Source organism: Brachycentrus maculatus, unplaced genomic scaffold (genome assembly GCF_059751285.1).
Source record: "Brachycentrus maculatus isolate JH-2025_06_01 unplaced genomic scaffold, ASM5975128v1 h1tg000201l, whole genome shotgun sequence".
Taxonomy (NCBI): domain Eukaryota; kingdom Metazoa; phylum Arthropoda; class Insecta; order Trichoptera; family Brachycentridae; genus Brachycentrus; species Brachycentrus maculatus.
In genome coordinates this window covers 443,315-464,174 of record NW_028280952.1, presented here as the reverse complement: position 1 = coordinate 464,174, position 20,860 = coordinate 443,315, and the positions used below count along the sequence as shown (strand labels likewise).

Genomic DNA, 20,860 nt, shown 5'->3' with positions numbered 1-20,860 from the left:
CTAAGATAATATACGGAAGTCTGGGAATTCACAGGGCTGACAGCCTGGCATTGGCTGATTAAAGTGATCATTTTATACACTGTGACGTTCACCATTCCGCCCATTATGGAGCATCCACTGTATATTGGCTTAAAAAAATACTGGTATATTATAAAAAATGTTTTATTTCTCATTATAAACAATTTCTTCACTAAAAATATAAATACACTGGTTATAATTGATCTCATCTCTGCGAGACAATAATAAACTAATGCAAATTTTTGTATATATAAAATTATTTAATATCATACTATATAAATTATTAAGATAATGTATTAATTTTAAAGTATATTCAATTTAAATATTGGTATTTACCCATCTAAACGGACATATTGCTCAAGTTTTTTGATTAAAGATTTTTACAATAATATTGTATTTTATTTTTAATACCATGCCTGAAAAAACGTAATGTTTATAAGTATGGAATAGGAGAGTGACAAAACAGGCATCTCTTGTTATCCGAGACTGGATAAGACTGTAGACAATATACAATTATGGCTTCGGTACAATTTTTACAATCTGTGATACGTTTTTGGGTGATCCCATGTTGACTTTTTTCTGTATCATTTTAAACTAATTGAAAGTGTCATATTTAGATTGAAGTTGACTACAGCTGATAAAAGAACGTTCTCATTGTAGTGCCATCATATAGAGAAGTGCGGCATCAAATACTGGGCAATTTTTAGTTAATATATGCATTGCAAGTAACTGATGTTGAAGTTAAGAAATACATCATCAACTATGTATGTCTAAATTTATAAATACATATGTGTACGCAATTTTAAAAAATATAATAAATATTTTATATTCTCATTGTGGCGTACCACGCTGGAGGTTAACAATCATAATGACAATTTATAGTTTGCATGCAGCCGCTCTAAACAGTAACTTAGGTTAAAAGTGGAGCCTCTCTCTCAAGTTGTTAAGCTAGGATATACGTCTTCTTCTTATACTGCATTTACCTTCAACTTTGCCTTGTAATAAAATACATATTATAGCACATATTTTATCTATAAAAAATTAAGGTTAATTGTATACATTAATTTTTGAAGATGCAGCATTCTTACAAATAATGTTTAAATATCAGAGTGCAGATACTGCTTTGTTATCTTTTATAAATGACAAAAAATTAGTTACTGAATACAATAATATAGCAAAAAACACAAATAGTTTTTATTCATTTATAGATACTGCACTTCGTGTGAGGGCATTAGTAACAATGTGTTTAGTGACAATGAAATGGTAGAAAATCATATATAGTGCAACCTTTCATCCAAGTTTAATATCAAAAGAAGTATACAATGCTTAGTGGTGTTAAAATGTCTGGAAAAAACTAAAATAATTTAGTATTTGCTTTCTTTTTTCCCGGATAGCAAGAGATGTCTTCACAAATCAGTCAAAATAATATGGACACCGATGCTTTCACAGTACTCTGTACTTGTAGAAGTCTGTTAGTCCCATACTTATATTCCAGCCAATCCCGAGGGTGATGAAATAAGTTATGAACAGTATTGGTAGAGGAATTAGCAACCATCGTGTATTTTGGAGATTTGACAAACCTGCAATATAATCAATTCAATAATCATAATGATCAGGGGAATTTCTTAAAGTAGTGTTACGTTAGTCATTAATTACACAAAGGCAAGTTCCCGAGCTTCAGGTACTAGTCCAAGGTGATATTATATCAAAACCATACATATTTATTTTGAATCAAACCCAGCACTTCCAGCACGGCAGTCAAATGCTCCAACAGAGGCGGATCGAACACACGGTGAGAATGGTATATATTTTTTATTGATAATAAGTATTAATAAGTACTTACTGCTATATCCCAAGAATGTAATGTATACATAATAGCTCACAGATACAAGCCAAAAGAAATTTCCTAGCGTTGTGGAGATGTAACCACCATTAATCAGAAAACCTGAAATAAAACAGGTCCTCATGTAAATATTATTTTGTCATTATCTGTTGATAACGTAATCTATGGTTACATATGACAGCTGATGTCGCGAAGCCATTGCCTCATAAAATCAGAAAGTGTTCCAAGTCATTGAATTGTTCCAGAAAGCCAATTTACATAACACCATTATTGGCTCGTTTAACTGGAATATATATATATATATCAATCGCGTCTTGTAAATGGCACATTATTTGCAGACATTTTTGTATTAATTAAAAAAAATCATTAAAAAAGTTAAAAAATCATTAAAGATAAAATATTATTTTATCTAATATTCATTTCATTCAAACCCTTATCCGCACCCCAATGGTGCATAGGGCACTGTATCATATAAATGCGGTGTTATCTTGTTCGTTAACACATGAAGGAAAGGTGATCAGCCCTACGCTTCCGGTACCAGTCCAATGTAATAATGAATAAATGTAAGAGTGAAAAAATCACTTTTAAATATTTGACGCCCCCTGGGAATCGAACCCGGGACCTCCAGTACGGTAGCCGAGAGTGCTGACGATTACACTACGGAGGCGGACAAGATCTTTATCTAATATCAGGCATGAAATTCAAGCATGATAGAAGTTATGGATGCCAGTGTACAATATGTAATCATCAATGACTGATATTTCTTGAATTTAATACTTAGGTATATATTATATTTCAAATAAAATATTATTGGCGATACTTACTGTGAAAGAAAAACAATTGAAAACAATGTAATATTGTCAGTGGTGGGAAAAAAGCATTTAAATGGACGTCAAATGCATAACCCCACTCCACATCCGAGTTCAGCACATCTCTACGAAGATATTTATTGCAAATAAACCTGAAAATAATGTTTCAAATATATACCATCTGGATTTTTTTTGTTGCCATAGTTGATTGTTATTATGCATTAATCGAATTCATTAGTTATACGACTCAAAAAAATATTAAGAGCAGTTGCGTATTACAGTTGTATAAAAAGATAGTACCCTCGTTCCTTCCAAATTTGTGTATTTTTTATAAGAATTTGTGTATTAAAATTGTATTCATAAATGTATGCGAGAAGAACAAAGTAACGCAATTCATCTACTCAACTTTATTTGTTTATAATATTGTCCCCGCCACATGTAACTCCTTTAAAATCGTATTTAAAGGGTGGAGAGCAAATTTTTGTGTGCTCAGATAAGATTAAAATTCAAACGTATATATGTCGCGCTCGCTCTTTTTCTATTGGCGTCGCTTTGTTCTTCTCGTCCTTATAAGTGTTTTATAATTTTTGATAAATAAATAATTGTCTTCATTTGCGCGTTTCCGTCTTCCTCATCATATGTGTTCCAGTACCATTAGTCGATACAACCCTCAAGGTGATTTTTCACAAAAATGATGCTGTATAAATTGGCATTATTATTATTATGCGAGTGAAACTTGATTTCACAGTTATGAAAAGTTAGTCTTTAAAATGCATTTTTTATAACATAAATTTTTTTATTGTAAGCATTATCATCCTTCAATTGTGTATGTCATACAATAAGCATACGTTCTTTTGCAAAATAATTAGGTAAGATCGAAGTATCGCTGATGCTCAAATATAGAAAATAGTTTACTATATTCTATAGAATAAAGCTGAACAGCTATAGCTGAACCTTACCAATAAATACATGTTTCGTGTACCTATCCTATAGGCAGAGGCGTGCATTCTATATAGGCAGAAAAGCAGCGCTTACCCTGGATTACTCGCGTGCCTTATAGAAACACGACCAGTGCCTACTATGCTTTATCCTTACCCAATCCTACTGTCCACCCCAATTAAAAACTCTGCCTATAGAATGTAACATGAAAAAAAATAGAATCTAGCAGAATCCGTCTAGGAATATATCTTCAATGAATGTTGCTATCAATTGCAATGCAATAAGGGAAAAAAGTATTTTGTTAATACGGGAAATTAGAGTTATTAATGCGACAGATGAAAAATAATAATGATGAGTGTTTTGTATCTTACCAAAAGAAGGTGGCAACTAACATTCCAACACCGATGAAATCCACAAAGATAACGTAAAGTAAAAACAAAATAAATTGGCCAAAACCTAGGCCTAAAACAATTGCAAATCCAATGGAAGACACTGAAACAAGAAAATCACTTATTATTTTTTGCAGTTAATGAAGAACTGAGATCAGTTTTATGCACTAACTCCGCTATGTTGGATTCTTAATAATATGGCTCAGATTTATATGCGATAAAATTTAAAAGTACTCACAAAATAACCAAATGCTAAGCAGAACCAGGAAAGCTGGATCATCTCTGGCAAATTGTAGTTTTGTTTCTGAAATAAAATAAATAAATATACATTATATTAGGGGTCTCTCGTTCACTCAGTCAGATCTTTTGTACCCAATGGTGCATAGGCTAACTTGAGGAGATCTGAAATCCTGGTATTATGAAAAGTTTCATATTTTCATTAAAAAAAATTGTGACCTATTTTTCATTAAAATCCCCTAACGATGATCCAATGGTAATTGGAAATTTACTTTGAAATCATCGATTATATAAATTTTCAAACTGTTTACTAATCCGCTACTAATTTAAGGCATCAAGTGAGTGAATCATTTAAACTTTTAAATTGATTTATTTGAATAACGATGCCACGATCGCGTTAACGCACTCTCCAATTCCGTGCTCGCCAGGCCCGCATACAAAATGAGCGCGTAAACGCGCTTTCGTTTAAGCTTATCGCAAACCAATATCAAATCCAATTGAAATATTATTTTATTAGAATATATAGAGACATCTGTAAGGAAGATCAAGAAATACTAAAATATTACAGTTTCCCGATATTATCAAAATTACAGTCATCTTTCTAAAAGCTTTCACATTTTTGTTGAGAAAACAACGGCCTGCTGTGTACGGCCATATTAATACCTTCCGGCACCGAAAGGGTTAAAAATCCAATATGAATGAAACAAAAATAGTTAGTTTAAAGTACTTGCAGACATTAGAGAACTTACGTTTTCTATACTGAAAATTTCTGTACACTTTCTGTGGTGCTATAAACAGGTAGAACATTTGCCAGAGGCCATACTCAAAATCCATTTGTTGGAATTTGAAGATTCTTCTAAGGTACTTATAACGTTTTGAGGCGGCCGTGGGACAACTCGGCTGATAGTTCGCCGGAGCCGGCAGAGGAGACGTGCTCCTCGGGATATTAGAAGACGTACTCGGCGTGGGAGACGTCGGGTACTTCATATTTGACGATTGAAATCAACCAAAGTTAAAACAAAATTCTAAGCTGTGTGTGAAGATTAAGTTGAAATATTATTTGATCATCACGATAACTCAACTGTATCAATAACAAAGGAATTCGAAAGTGGAATAATAGTGCCTAAATTTAAGAAATTCCGAACTTAACCAAAAACTGAGGTACTTCAAAATATCACAAAAATGACAACTGGATTTTTGACGTTTGACACTTTTAGTGCTGCCTGATAATAAAATAAAAAAGATTGCCATAATATATATTTTTTTAAATACAAATTTAAAGTAACTACTTTGTGTTAAGCTTATTGCATGCCCCCAGGCGCTTATGAAAATACTTTCAAAAATATATTTTTCCAATCAATCTAAATTATATCATTGCAATGATATAATTTAGAGGAATACATATACCCTGGGCTTTTGTTTCCATGTAATGCGATGGAACGGGATTCCGGCACCATTTTTCAGTTTTTTATTAATTTATTTTATTATTTAAATTTTAAATCAATTAGACGAAACAATATTTATGCTTACCTACGCAATTACAATCTATAGGTATTTATATCATCCGACAAAATGATAAAATATGGTATTGTAATGAATATTGAAATGATATTTTAATATAATTCGTTTTAGGAAAAAGCTTGACAAGAAGTGAGTTCTAGGACCTTTTTTCTTTGAAAACCAGCCCTGCATATACCGACACATTTATTTAAATCGCTACACGTTAGGATGGCAAACACTTCCACAAACTTGTTTTTAGAATGATTTTCGTCAGAACAGAAAGAATGTCATACAGTTTTAACAATATTATGATGATCCAAATTAATTTTGTAGAGTAAATATGTCAGTAAAATTAATAATGAATCAACAATAAATAAACTCTCAATAATTGAATTTCATATTGATTTAGTTTGTTAAATTTTGCTTTAGTTATTTATATTTCCATCGTTAGCCATTGTTAAATTTCCCTAACCATCCCTTCGTGGTAGCCGGGTGTTACTTTCATATTGATTTAATATTTTAAAGACCTTTGAAATAAGACTAATTAAAAAAGACAGTAAAGAGTTTCAGCGCAACAATATTTAGTAGATCGTGAGCACTGGTTAAAAATTGCTATTTTTTATAACTTTTAAATAAGATACTGATTTGCAGTATTTAAACAAATGAATAAGTTTTGTCTAAGCTATCGACCTATTGTCCAAAAGTGATTTCGATTTGATCCAAATCTTTTCGTTGAATCTATCTAAAATTTTGTACACTCACGCACATATTTGTGCTTGAATATTTTTTTAACAAACTTTTGAGATTGCATCTGCACTCAGGTGGTGCATAGAGCACCGTATCGGATAAACATAGTATTAACTTGATTATTATGTTATAGTGATTGGTCTCGTACTCCAAATTCTGAGATTTAGGAGTGGAATATATTTGACAGGAAATATATGAAAAATGTAAAGGAGTTAGGGTGAAGGACATTTCTTTTGCATGGAAAAATAAATGGAGAAGAAGTAGTAGATGGTAAATAGAGAAAAACTAATTCCGAGGGTACTCGGGGTTGCATATCCGAGACTCGATACTGGCTTGTGTAACTTAACACTACTAATGTGTACGACTCCCCTGAGGTTATTGTACGAGAGTTTCTAGTTCATTGATTTGCGAGACATTTTTTTAAATATGTATGTTTTTATTACTACTTCATTCCTATACCGTTTAATTTCCCGTGAGAAGTTTTATTATTTCATGCATGAATTATGTGTGGGAAGGTACTAGTATTATAAGATTTTTATTTCATAGCGATAATTGCCAAGAAAGTGTATTATCTGTGTAAATAATGTTACGGACCTTATCAATTATGTGTAAATACTCGACCTGTTTGTTGCAAACAATAATGGTACTAATCAATTTTGACAAATAAATGGGTTGATTATTAAAATAAAATATGTATTTAATATTTTTTTCAGTATTTGGGGAAGCTAAATATTACCCAATATCATTGTTGTATAGATCCTTGAAGTAATTTTCCCAATCTACCATTGTTTTTTCCCTTTACATTTATTGTTTTCTTCTCATCTCCATACGTATATGTCATGTCTGTATCCAGTATTTTATTGGTAATTTTAACTTCCTGACAATATGGATCCACTAGCGCCAAATGATCAAAATGCCAAAGTCGTTAGAAATAAAACGTTGAAGTAAAGTTAAAATTATCTTCATCGGTAACTTTTGCAAGGAATCTCAACCCTGGTATTATTGAATTCAATCCAGGGGCGTGCATTCCATATAGGTAGAAAAACAGTGCCTATCCTACCTTACTAACCACAATAATACAACTGTAATATCTACCTTACTTTATTACCCCTTTTGCCTATCCTGATTATAAACTTTGTGCTTGTCATTGTTGGATTACTTACTTATGTTAAATGGCTCTTTTTTCCTGTTTGCTAGTTTTTTTTTAGTTCCTCTGTACCTACCATGGTTTAGTTGGATTTCTGCCGTTCAAATTAACTTTTCATTTTCCTATGCGGCATTAATTTTTATTTTGTAAATTAATGTTGCCAGACTATTAAAAGACAAAAAAGTCAGGCATTTTGAAATTCAATTTGAAATTTCTCTACAAATCTTTGTTCTAAATCGAGGTTTGTATAATAAACCTGCCGTAATTTTATCAAATGATTTCTTCAGTTGGTAGATAGGTGCCGGAACTTTTGACTCATCGGTTTTTTGTCCTGACACGGCTGTTAGTTACGAAATCACGGGCCTAATTGAAAGTGAAGTATTTACATAACCCAGAAAGTTACGAACGGTAACATACTTGAACGCATTGATTCATCGGACGTTTAGGTAAATCCTGATTACATCAAATTATAGCCTTATTTATATATACTCACTCCTTTCAGATATCGTCATAAATCAAAAACCTCGATTTTCAGGAGATCGTTTTTAAAGTTTAAGAATAAAATAAAATTTATTAAAAATAAATATGAAGCCACTTGTTGAACTTTTTACTGTGCACAGGTAAAACTTTAAAAAAAGGTAGGTCTTTTTAGGTAAAACCTGAAGGTTTTTTCTCCATTCAAAAAATATTTAGTATGTTTAAAAAAAACAATACCTTTTCTTAAAAATGAAAAAACAACACTTTCTGCTCTGTAGCGGGTAAATATTAACTTGAAAATATGCCTCTTTTGCTGGGATATAGTACATTTTCTGGGCATTTCGAAAACACGCACAACTGAAAATTGACGATTTTTGATATATGACGTTGTTGAAAGGAGTGAGCTATATATATACTTACAAAAAAGAAAAAAATGGTATTTCCTTTCTTAGTTTTTCATTAATAACATAATGATAAAATAAGAAGGAAAATACCATTTTTCATTTCATAACAAAAGTAAAACTCGTATAAGGAGTTTTACTTTTGTTATTATATCTTCTTTCAGACTTGAACATATTAAGAGCGAAAAGGAAGACAAAAATCACTTTTTGATGAGTAGTATATTGGATATTGATTGGTTGTGTTTTTTTAATGAAATATTGTATCGAACATACCAGGTTAGGAATAATTGTTACGTATGGTGCAGTTTGTATTTACGTGGGCTATGTGGCTATTTAAATGTCTTCCTAAATACCATAGAAACCTATTGGTGTTCAAATTACAGGTATTATTCATCTGGACAATGATTATTCAGTCATTATTTACAAATACATAATATTACGTATATAACAAATATGGTGGTATTTCGTACTATTAAAAGTTAAAAGAGTCCTTACAATAAAAAAAAACAGGTCCTCACTTCCTGTATACTAAATAACTCCAATTTTCTAGTAATTATTGTCGCTCTGTATCCCTAGGGCTTAAAAATTGATATAAACACAATCTGAATCGTTATGTTTAACGAAATTTCCGATGACAATTAGTGGAAATTTGGGTAATTAAAAAAAAAATCTGTACTTCCTCTATGCTTTCGAACATTATAGAATGGTCATGTAGACACTTGCTTTTGTTACATTGCTATTATATACGTTTACCTTTTTCGATTCCCGATGGAAAAAATAGCGTTTTACTCTCTGAACATGTCATATATTGACATATTGCGCATGATCATACTCAAAATTTCGAATATTGACGGAACAAGACGATTGAAGACGCGTGATACGGCAAGAACGATTTTTAAAATTGTTTTTCGTTATGTTAAAAAATATTCGTGAAGAACATGCCAAAATAAACAGCTGCAAAACAACTGTTTTTGATGATTTTTGACCATTTCGATGATTTCGAGAAAGCTTTGCATTTTCATATGGCGAGACATTATTAGCCCTAGTAAAATTGGGTATTCCCTAGGCCTGCTTCTAGCGATTGCCGAAGGCATGTGCAAAGGCACAAACTACAGAGGACGTCCCCGCTGAGCCTACATGGACCAAATATCTCCGACATGCGTCGAGTTGAAAAGACGAGAGGAGCATAGATACGAGTGGAGACAGACTACGATAGAAGCAAACTAATCATGACCAAGATTGTATTATTTTTTGACATCTCATCAAAGATGAGATAATCCAGATTTTGTGAACAAGTATTCGGACACACTCAAAATGTCGTAAACAAAGATTGTTACCCACGAAGAAGAGTTCCTACGTAATCTACCATTGCTACTGTCGTTATCAGTTACAGGCAGGTAGGTACCAAGGTACCTACCCATCCGCGTAGTGCATGTCGGAGATTTTAAATACGGATTTTTTTGAAGCAGTGTAAGTTTTCTCGGTGCACCTGGTCTCCGCCAAGTTGCCGAATAAACAACACAATAACTTTCGTTTGGCGCGTTGTCGTGTGCTTTGTGATCTGCGCTCCGCTCGTATCCGCATCTAGATTAGAAGGAGAGCGCGGGGGAGGCGGTCGGAAGAAAGCTGATTTCCCTTCTCCTCTCACCTCCTTCCCTCCTTGCGCTCCTGCCGGTGGCTCTGCTCGATAAGTTGTCGAGTTGCACTAGAGGATTTTAGATTCAGATGCAATGTGATAGTGGGAACTGTGTGGAGCTATCCATAATATCCATAAGTAAGATAAATAACTAAAAAAAATACATATACATAAGTATATTTAAAAAAGGAATAACCCGAAAAGCCTCTACTTTTAAAGGCTTGTCTGCAGGTAGTATAGTAAGGATATGATAGATAAATGTGAAAAATACATCACAAACACCCAGACAGAAATATATCGCTCACTCCTTTCAAGAACGTCATAAATCAAAAATCGACAATTTTCAGTTGTGCATGTTTTCAGAACGCCCAGAAAATGTACTATATCCCAGCAAAAGAGGCATATTTTTAACCCGCTACAGGCAGAAAGTGTTGTTTTTGCATTTTGAAGAAAAGGTATTGTTTAATTATTTTTTTAAATATACTAAATATTTTTCAGATGGAGAAAAAACCTTTAGGTTTTACCTAAAAAGATCTGTTGCACACTAAAAAGTTCAATAAGTGGTTTGATATTTATTTTTAATACATTTTATAATATTTTTAAAATTTAAAAACGTTTTCCTGAAAAATCAAGTTTTTTGATTTATGACGTTCTTGAAAGGAGTGAGCGATAAAGTTAAAAAAGGAATAACCCGCAAAGCCTCTACTTTTAAAGGCTTGTCTGCAGGTAGGATAGTAAGAATATGGCGGATAAATATGAAAAATACATCACAAACACCCAGACAGAAAGATATATGAAAGTAAATATTTCTTGAATTTATTTTACAATTGGCGGGAATCGAACCCACGACGCCAGTTTCGCAGTCGAGCGTCTAACCATTAATGTCACGGTGCCTGCAAAACCTGATCATCATTAAAATTTGGTAACAACATTTTGTGTGTGACCAAATTTTTGTTCACAAATCTGGATTATCACCAATTATAGGAGTTATTTTTCATATTATTTTTTGACATCTCAACGTAGATGAAGAACAAATTTTGGGCATTTACGGTGCTTATGACCGTCATAGGCGTTATAGGCAGCCTATGACGGTCTAAACCCGTGTAAATGCCCAGACTTCCATATTCTTCTTCATCTTTGTTGAGATGTCAAAAAATAAAAATAAAAATAACTCGGCTGTCCAAACTCAAAACACAGTAAGGGACATTTTTTTGTAGTACGTTTTTTTTGCATTTTTTGACTAAGTAGATTCTACTTAGACCAAAAAAGCAAAAAAAAAACGTACTACAAAAAAAGTCCCTTACTGTGTTTTAAGTTTGGACAGCCGAACTCCTAGTTGGAGATAATCCAGATTTGTGAACAAGTATTTGGGCACACTCGACATGTTGTAAACGGTTTTTTGTTTGTTTGCAAGAGCGGTTCTGAGAAACAACAAAGGCCTTTAACGGATCCTGGTGTGGGAGGTAGGGAGCTTTCAATGGCGACTGGCGACACATCTCCACTTTTCTCGTTGCACATATCACATATCGCGTTGCACACATCTCAATGTGATGCACACATCGAACGACAGATTAGATGTCAAATTAAGACAGTGAGCTCTGCATACTCTATACTAGTGACGACTTACCAGTGATTCTCAAATTTGAGCCAGGAAGGGGGCACTGATGAGCAAGTGGTCAGTAAGGCATTAAAATTAGTAATATATGAGATATCAATTTGATAAGAATCTTGAAAGATCTCAAATCAAATTAAGAAAAGTGTATTGTAATGGTTTGGACATGTGGAACGTATGAGTGAGGAAAGAACGGTTAAACAAATTTATGAGGCAAATGTAGTTGGAAAAAGAAGCAGAGGAAGACCGAGGAAAACTGGCACAATCAGGTAGGTATATCAAATACTTGAAAACGGCCGGATCAATAGTCGAAATCGGGTATGTATGGGGAGATGCATGAACGTGGAAAAGGCGAAGAATGTTTGCAAAGACACGGTATGTAAGGCGTTCTGTTTTCTCTGCCTACCCCTGCGAGGAAGCGGCGTGATGGTTAGTAGTTAGTTAGAGATCTCACTTCATATATTTGAATTTTTGGTCGTACATTGCGTATATACAAGTTCCAAGAAATCATCAATGCGACATGGAGATCAAATCAGCTGGAAGGCGAATACTACGCAGTATTTACAGTGATTAATTAAACTACCCAATGACAGTTTTTAAATCCTTTTAATCTCAAGCTTAAAAAAACTTCTTCGTTTACATATATTCTTCCCTTTCCTATTTACTATTCCTCCTCCATTTTATTTTTCACATAGCAGTAATGGCCTTCACCCTTAGTTACTTCAAACAAAAATGTGGAGCGCAGATTTGATCACCATGCCGATGTGTAATTAATGATCAAGTTGACGCCGCGTCTATCTGATTCGGTTCCCAATGCACCATTTGAGTACGGATAGGACGAAAAGAAAAGATGAACGTCGATCTCAAGCTTTCCTATTTGAACAACTTGTAAAATTTTCCTCCTTATTTTTTTTACTTTCATGGCTTATTGGCTATATTTGCAAGACTATTAACTTTTAAGACTTTGGTTATGCGATTATCACGTACCTTTTCAAGTCATCAGACTTGATGTTATAACATGTGTCGTGTCGTCTAACTCTGGAACCAAATGCGCCATCCGACTGTATCGATGACGTCAGGAAGAAGACGTAAATGATAAGTTGCTGCACTGACAGTTTGGTAAAACAGAATATGGTCGTTGAGCGAGAACTGGGCAGAATTACAATGTAAAAAGATAATGTAAGAATTTAGTGTGGATAGCTTTAATTTAACTTTAAGACTTATTTTTAACGACCATCGCATTTCGAAACCGGTTGTCGATTAATAAAGTCAGGAAGATAATGTAACAAGAAAATAGTCGATGACTGTTTTTTTACTTAATGAGTGTTATGTACGCAGTTAACGCGGCATCTTTTTTCTGTAATTTTTTGTCATGGATATGTTACTCTTTGTTCCCTTACAGAAACATAAAAAAAGGTACAACTGGTGCTTGGATTTTAAATGGCGACCATCGCACGGTGCGTTATATTGGCAATCTAGCGGAACTTTATTATTTTTTTCGATGGCTTATATTTTGAAAAAAATATTTTATTCCAATAGAAAACAAACCATTTTACAAAACTGTTTAATTATTTTTAAATTAAGTCATTCCGAAAAATACATAATCGTATCGGAAACCCGAGCTTCAGCGCGCCGTTGGGGGTGAGCGGTTTTAAACGAATGCGCATCAGTCGCTTGAGTCATCATATTATAAATTTGTGTTATGTATGTGTAATATTTGTTTATATTTTTATAGTATTAATTTATTAAGGTATACTGTACGTGTTTTTATTTGAGTAAATATTATTTCATTAGCCTGCAAAGTCTTGTTGAACTTATAGCTCGTAAATATAAATTATAATTGGTTTATTCCAATTATAACTAGGCTTTTAGTATGCCATACCCTAAAATACCGTACTATGACAGTATTTTTATAAAAGCTTAACTTATATTCTTATTAGCATATATGATAACTTTTTGCTTAATTTGCCATACCCATACATTTTTTTCTCAATTTCAGAATGACTACGTAAATTTCTCGTCAGGCTATTTTTGACATATGGGTCGTAGATTCGAAACGCGTGAGAGTTGAAGCCATAATTGCATATATTTTGGAGCAATTTAATATGCTTTCAGTGTTATTTAAGATTTTGACTAGTTTTAAAACAAAAATCAGAAGTGTTTGTCAAAAAATTGGGCAAAAGTGGAATAAATCGGGTGGATCTCGAAAACAATTCTTGAGTTCAAATTCTTTATAGATTATTCAAGGAAATCTTATGTTTTCTAATATTTTTACTCAAGTTCTATCAAGTACTTTGAAAAGTAGCTCAATTTGTAAGCCTTGTAGGCCTTGAAAGGTTTTTGAATCGTGTGCATCGAAGGTCAAAAAACGAAAAATACAAAATCATGTTAAATTAACAACCCAACAAGAGTTGTCCTTGGCCACAGTAATCAAACTGAGAAAAACTGGAAAAAGAGATTCTGCCGCCTTCATCAGAGAGTTATCTTCTGCCTTCCTAACAATAAAAAAATATTTCAATAAAAAATAAGCCGAATTATCTGCGGATTAAGCACTACCTATAAAATAATCTAAAAACCCATCAGTGTGATATCATAAGGCAACAAATGATAGATATAAATAGGAAACAATATCCACCTTACTAAGCGAAAGAATCTGTGAAATTCTCCAGCAATCACCATCAACGAAATTTCAGCTGAAATTCCGCTTTAGTCACATAACAATCATACTGGGGCGCGATTATCCAAGGTTCAAGAAGAAGTGCTTGAAACTCTTTGTTACTCGAAAAACATTAGTTAAAATAAAATTCTAAAGTGGGTCTGTCATGGTGCCGACAAAATAGGTACCGACAAAATTTTCAGAAGACCATCATACAGACAAAAAATTGTTTAGTATTACTATGATGTCAATACAAATATGTATACTTATAGTGGAACTGTTAAACACAACAAAAAATATATTTGGCAAAATCGTGCACCATTGTCGACTAGATATTGGCACCCCATTTAATTGGTTTTTATTAAAGAAACGGTGAACACAATGACTACAGAAGTTGATGAAAGAAAAAAATTTGGATGAAATTACGACACTTTCTCCAGCAAAAATACTTGTGAATGAAATAAAAATGCACGTGAAGCTTACGATGAATTTTGTATGATACTTTACCGTCAAAGTATCCGATGCCATGTGATCATGTTTATCTATTCAAACAGAACTTAAAATATGAGTTTAATGAATCAGAAGAATATTTAAATAATAGTGATTCTGAATAAAACATAACTTGAATATTCTCCTTTTTCAAATAATTCCTGGCCTCATATACGAATATATACCTTTCTTTTACAAACATTGGTGATGACGTTTTATGCATATATGCATCTACAACAAATATTTAAATAATATTAATATCTGCCAAAACATTTAAGTGTAAATACAAACACATTTAACTGTGACCTCTTTTCATAAAGCATGAAAGTTGTTTTAATACCCATTTTATCATATCTTTCTAGAAATACTATAAGATAAATACAAAATGTTCACTCAATCATGTATTTTATAAGTGATGGTATCCAAAAACCTACTAAAACCGGTATATTTTAAGCGTAATAATAAAGTACCCCTAGATTGCCAAAATAACGCACTGTGCATCGTTGCGAAAGGCATAAATGTTTTTTTACATCAATTTGTCTAACCATCGCGCATCGTTTGCTTCAGGGGGGCATTGCCCTGAAAAAGTTTGAAAATCACTGATCTGGAAAAACTGTTTTTGTTTACTGTTGTTCTGTGGTTGAAATCCAAATTATAATACTGGTCAAGCTTTAAGGTCTACTGGGGACTCACAAATGGATCTGAAAACAGAAATACAAACCTTATTTGTTTTTATTTCTGTTTTCTCTGGTGAACACGTGATAAGAACATGCAGCTGGTGGAGACCACGTGCATTATGGTATTGTGATTTCCCTGACGAAGGGACAAGTACATCTGGAAACCGGTAGACCAAAATCTAGCAGTCTGAGTATAATGTAAATGCTTTAAATATTATGATCATATGCTAAATGTTTGTTAACCCCTTTACATGTCATTTACATTAATTCGTATTTTTTTTAAATCTGTAGATTGATTATAAATGACTGCAAAAATCAAACAAAAAGGAATTTGAATTTCTCAATGACTATATAATACATACATGTATAACAAGGATATTATCCATACATGATTATTTGTTAATATTACGTAGATATTTTCAACGCTATTATTTTCATAGGGAAAACCAACTCCATGCAAAAATAAGTTGCACAATAAACAAATCGTGCAAGCTGAAATTACGCAACGAGTGTCCAATGTGTCAACATTTATCTCCGCAGAAAGCAAAGAAATTATCAACAGATTACGAGACTCGAGTATAAGTCATAAGAAATTTCCCATAGCTCTGCGGTTAGACTCTCGGAGAGTGGGTAATTATTGTTTTTTTGGAGTGAGGCGCCACTCTGACCCGGGAACTGTTGAGTGTATCATGAGTAGGTACTTGCTCAGATCACGGCCGACCGCGCGACTGGCAACACTGCTCTCACTTTCGTTGGCGGGAAAATTATTCAAAATAATATTGCGATCTGTCATCTGTCATAATGACATTGTAACATTTTTTTAAATTTTAATTTACCGTACACTATTATCGTCCGATGAAGATGACTTTCAGTGAAAATTTGTAAATAATTTTGTTTGTATAGTGTAAAAAAATAATGTGTGAGTGAGGTATAAATATTAAAGAATTAAAAAAAGAAAAACAAATAAGTTTGTGAATATTTTGTGGGTGAGATTATGACGTGCCATCTAAGGATGATTGCTTTAAAATTTTTCATTATTATAGGTAAGTTAAATATGAATTTTAATCATTATTGCCCTTAAAAGACTCGTAAACCTTCGCAATAGCGATGTATAACAGATTTATTATATTGCTTGTAGTACCTTTATTACGACGAATTATGATGAAATATTTGACAACTTGGCATTTTCATAAAAATCAGGGATGCCATTTAAAAAACATTGTAATTAATCTAATTAAAAAAACCAATTTATGATTTTATTTCTACTATAAATACATATAAATCATGTTCTTATTTCTATTAAAAAAAGGGAAATACGAAACGTCTAGTCGTTGTATAATTTAAAAAAAGACGACATAGTCGTTGCCCCTCACCTACCTTGAGTTCCGGGTTTCGACCCTCGATCTGTGTTGAGACTAATAGCTAAAAAAGACGATTTGTTCATTCCCCAAAAGAGGCTGTGTATGTACTGGTATGTATGACTGTGTGAAGTATTGTGGATAAAGCACAACGATTCCTACGTCACGGATTTTGTAGCGCGCAAAAAGGTCATTTTGTTCACTACTAATTCTTCTAATCCGCCTCCGAAGTGTAATGGTCAGCACGCTGGGCTACCGCACTGGAGGTCCCGGGTTCGATTCCCAGGGGGGGTCAGATAAATAAAAGTGTTTTTTTTCACTCTAATATTTATTCAATATTATCCTGGATTGGTACCTGAAGCGGAGGGCTGATCATCTTTCCTTCATGTGTTAACGATCAAGACAATATTGCATTTATATGATGCAGTGCCCTATGCACCATCGGGTGCGGATAAGGGTTTTAATTTTTTTTTAAATCTACTGCTACCATCACGCCGTTTCGCTGCAGGGGTAGGCGTAAATGATGGAACGCCACACTCTTCTGTCCTGACATACTCTCCTAGCTTCCTTCACATCCATACATCTTGCCATACATGCCCTCCGATTACGTAGACTTTTGACACCACCAGAATTTAAGTTCTGATTGATCTAGTCGTGACAAGTCTTTTTCGGCTGTCCTCATTCTGTTCTGCCGTTCACATTCGCACAAATATATTTTTTTACTTCTCTCGTTATCCATTCGCTCCACGTGTCCATAACTTACCTTAAAGATCTTTAAAAAAATCAATTATCTCTACTTTAGCCTTACATTCCTTTCTAACATTTATCTTCATTTTTAATTCTGTCATACAACGATTTTCCACACATTCGTTTGAGAAAACGCATTTCAACGGCGTTCACTTGTCCAACTGTAATTTTTTGCTTTATAGAAGATAAATAAAAATAGCTCACCTGACAATCAGTTCTCCTTCATTGTTCCACGAAATCACCAGACATTTAAAACAAATTGTATCCGAGGAATGATACTGGTAGTGAAAGGGCTTTAAGTACAAGAACAAAGGCAAGAAAACATAAAAGAAATTGTACCTATTGTACTTTTCACATTGTATTACAATTGAAGAATTTGGACAAGTTAGGTGAATTAAGATTTCAATTTGAAGTCAGCCGTGACGAGCTGATATAATTATACGTCGGAGCCATAGAGGCACTTTTCCTTACAACAACTTTACAAGTTTCACTTTCACAGAGTAAGAAGACAATGCTGGCACATAATGCTCGAAGAAAATCAGAAAAAGGCCCCAATTCGAGAGTCCCAATCCAAGATGAGACATTTTTGTTCATTGTTTCTACAGACTGTCAATTTGACAGTTGACAGTTGATTTGTAGTCAGTACGTTTTGCCATTTTACCATGAATAGCTGGAATGACCATTATGCACGTCGTAGGTTCGGTGAATGGGCCGAAAATAATATTCAGCTTGATCCTCTTATTCAATGCAAAATTTTATTCACCGATGAGGCACATTTTTGGTTAAATGGCTATGTCAATACGCAGAATTGGAGTGGAGAAAACCCAAAATCCTTTTTCAAGACGTCCGGACTTACATCCATTAAATGTCACTGTTTGGCGTGCTTGCTAAAAAATATGGGTAGATGGAACCATAGGCCCATATTTTTTAACGACGATGCCGGCCAAAATGTTACGGTCAATGGAAAACGCTACAGAACCATGATACTGACTTCTTCGTATCTCAATTGAATGGCATTGATGTGACAGAGCTGTGGTTTCAACAAGATGGCGCAACATGTCACACGGCAGGTGCCACCATCAATTTATTGCGGGAAATTTGAATTTTTATACCTCTAAAAACCCTCTACTTACCGTTCGAGAATATAAATGATGCCATCCTCCCAATACAGTTAAATGGAGAAACAATACCGAATTCCGAGTCCTTTCAATATCTAGGGTTACTAATGCAAAAGGATGGAGGGTGTGCAGCAGATCTATTGCATAGAATTAGTGTGGAGTGGATGAAGTTCCGATCCGTGACGAGAGTCCTTTGTGACCCAAAATTGCCAGCCAAGCTTAAGGGAAAAGTCTACTAAACAATTGTCAGACCCGCGCTGCTCTATGGGTCCGAATGCTGGACGATGTATAACACCTACTCTAGGCAACTAGAAACTGCTGAAATGCGAATGCTTAGGTGGTCAGCTGGAGTGTCTCTTAGAGACAAAATAAAGAGTTCACGCATTCGTGGAAGCCTGGCTGTAACTGACATCAATAGTGAGGTACAGGAAAGGCAATTGAGATGGTATGGGCACATAAGACGCAGAGAACCTGAACATATTGTAAACCAGGCGATCGCCATGGATCTTCCTCGAAATACATCTAGAGGAAGACAAAAAAATGAATGATGCTACAGAAAGAAGACCCTTCTGCAAGGGTCACAACCCTCAGCAACGAGGAATAAGACGGAGAAGAAGAACAGAAAGATAACATGATTCGAAGGCATGACCTAGGTAACTATAATCGAAGGACCTACAACCTGAGGACGAGGAGAACTGGCCCTAACAGTGTACAAAGACGATAAGCTGAATTTAACAGAAATCCATAATGCTGAATTTCACAGAATTATCCCGGGTAGTGCTGAATTTAACAGAAACCCATAGTGCTGATTTTCACATTATTATCCCGGGTAGTGCTGAATTTAACAGAAACCCATGGTGCTGATTTTCACATAATTATCCCGGTTATTGCTGAATTTAACAGAAACCCATAGTGCAGAGTTTAACAGAATTATCCTGGGTTCAAGTGAACCCGGGATAGTTCTGTTAAATTCATTACTATTCTCCAATTGTGTAAAAATAATTTATTGTTAAAACGTCATAAAGAGGACAAACTCCCGTTTTAATTATTTATGCTAAAAACGTTTTTGGCTATCAAAATAATACCGCAATAGCAATGATTGAAACCGCAGTAATCTGGAATTCCTGTAATAATATTTCTAAAAAATAAATCTAAATATCTAAATAATTAACAGATTTATTGCGATTCCGGATCGTGACTTGACAACAGGAAGATGTTCGGACACCATTATAATCCAAATTATAATAAAAATAACGGTTAAGGTCGTTAAAGTATACCTCTGTGCTATAAAAGTGGTTAGAAATTATTTTTAAAATGACAATAAATAGTAAAAAACAAACCCCAACACTGTTATGGTACTCTTAGATCTATCATGGATCAAATTTTAGCATAATTATCGCGTGTCTTTGACGATTTCCGACGGTAAAATAATACATTTATGCAATATTTTTTTTTTAAATAAAATATTTGCACTCATTTTAAAGCGCGGTGGCGTAATTAGGCTCGACTGCAAAACTGGACTGCAAAAGTGCAAAATAAATTCAAGAAAGATTTTTTTTCAATTGGTCTGGATATTTGTGGTGTATTTTTCACATTTACCTTCCCTATCCTTAATATCCTACCTGCAGACAAGCATCTAATAGAGGCTTTGCGGGTTTTTAAATTTATAAATTGAAAAAAATATTTTGACAATATAAAAAAACTTTTAATAACTAAATATTTATTTTCAAAACCATGTATTTATTTGGAAAAAAAACTTTTTTAACACAAAAACGGTGTTTTAGGAAAAAAAAATAATTAGGTACCTACGTCAAATTTTACCTGGGTTCAAGGATAAGTTGCGATTTTACGAATACTGGGCCTAAAGAAGTAGATAGAGGTTTGACATTAATCAAACCTATTAAGGTTACTTTTTAGATTATTCGATTGGGATGATATTCGTCATTTTTTCTCAATTTACGTTATCTCAGCTTATGTTTTCGATACAACATTTTGAGTGTGTCCAAATACTTGTTCACAAAATCTGGATTATCTCCAATTACAGGAGTTATTTTCATATT

General features: G+C 33.7%; 2 protein-coding genes across 2 annotated transcripts in view; one reads left to right on the top strand and one right to left on the bottom strand.

The window, feature by feature from the left end:
* Positions 1–1,299: 1,299 nt before the first annotated feature.
* On the bottom strand, positions 1,300–5,456 carry Unc50 (Unc50 RNA binding protein). Its single transcript, XM_088263549.1, has 6 exons — positions 4,985–5,456; positions 4,237–4,302; positions 3,981–4,101; positions 2,686–2,822; positions 1,862–1,963; positions 1,300–1,598 (listed from the first exon to the last, which is right to left on the bottom strand). The coding sequence occupies exons 1-6, from the start codon at positions 5,220–5,222 to the stop codon at positions 1,462–1,464; spliced, it is 801 nt and encodes a 266-aa protein (XP_088119675.1). The 5' UTR covers positions 5,223–5,456; the 3' UTR covers positions 1,300–1,461.
* Positions 5,457–16,284: 10,828 nt separating this feature from the next.
* LOC148307346 (clotting factor B) overlaps positions 16,285–20,860 on the top strand; it is a 38,870-nt gene continuing 34,294 nt past the window's right edge. Inside the window, exon 1 of the mRNA XM_088263531.1 lies at positions 16,285–16,620. Coding sequence (XP_088119657.1) covers positions 16,572–16,620 — 49 coding nt within the window. The 5' untranslated portion in view covers positions 16,285–16,571. The remainder of the gene's footprint in view (positions 16,621–20,860) is intronic.

Coding starts and splice junctions, on each gene's coding strand:
- Unc50 (XM_088263549.1), bottom strand. CDS start 5,222: ATGAAGTACCCGACGTCTCCCACGCCGAGTACGTCTTCTAATATCCCG. Junction 4,102..4,236: donor GCTTAGCATTTGGTTATTTT/GTGAGTACTTTT, acceptor TTCTTGTTTCAG/TGTCTTCCATTGGATTTGCA. Junction 1,964..2,685: donor TCAATTGTTTTTCTTTCACA/GTAAGTATCGCC, acceptor GTTTTATTTCAG/GTTTTCTGATTAATGGTGGT.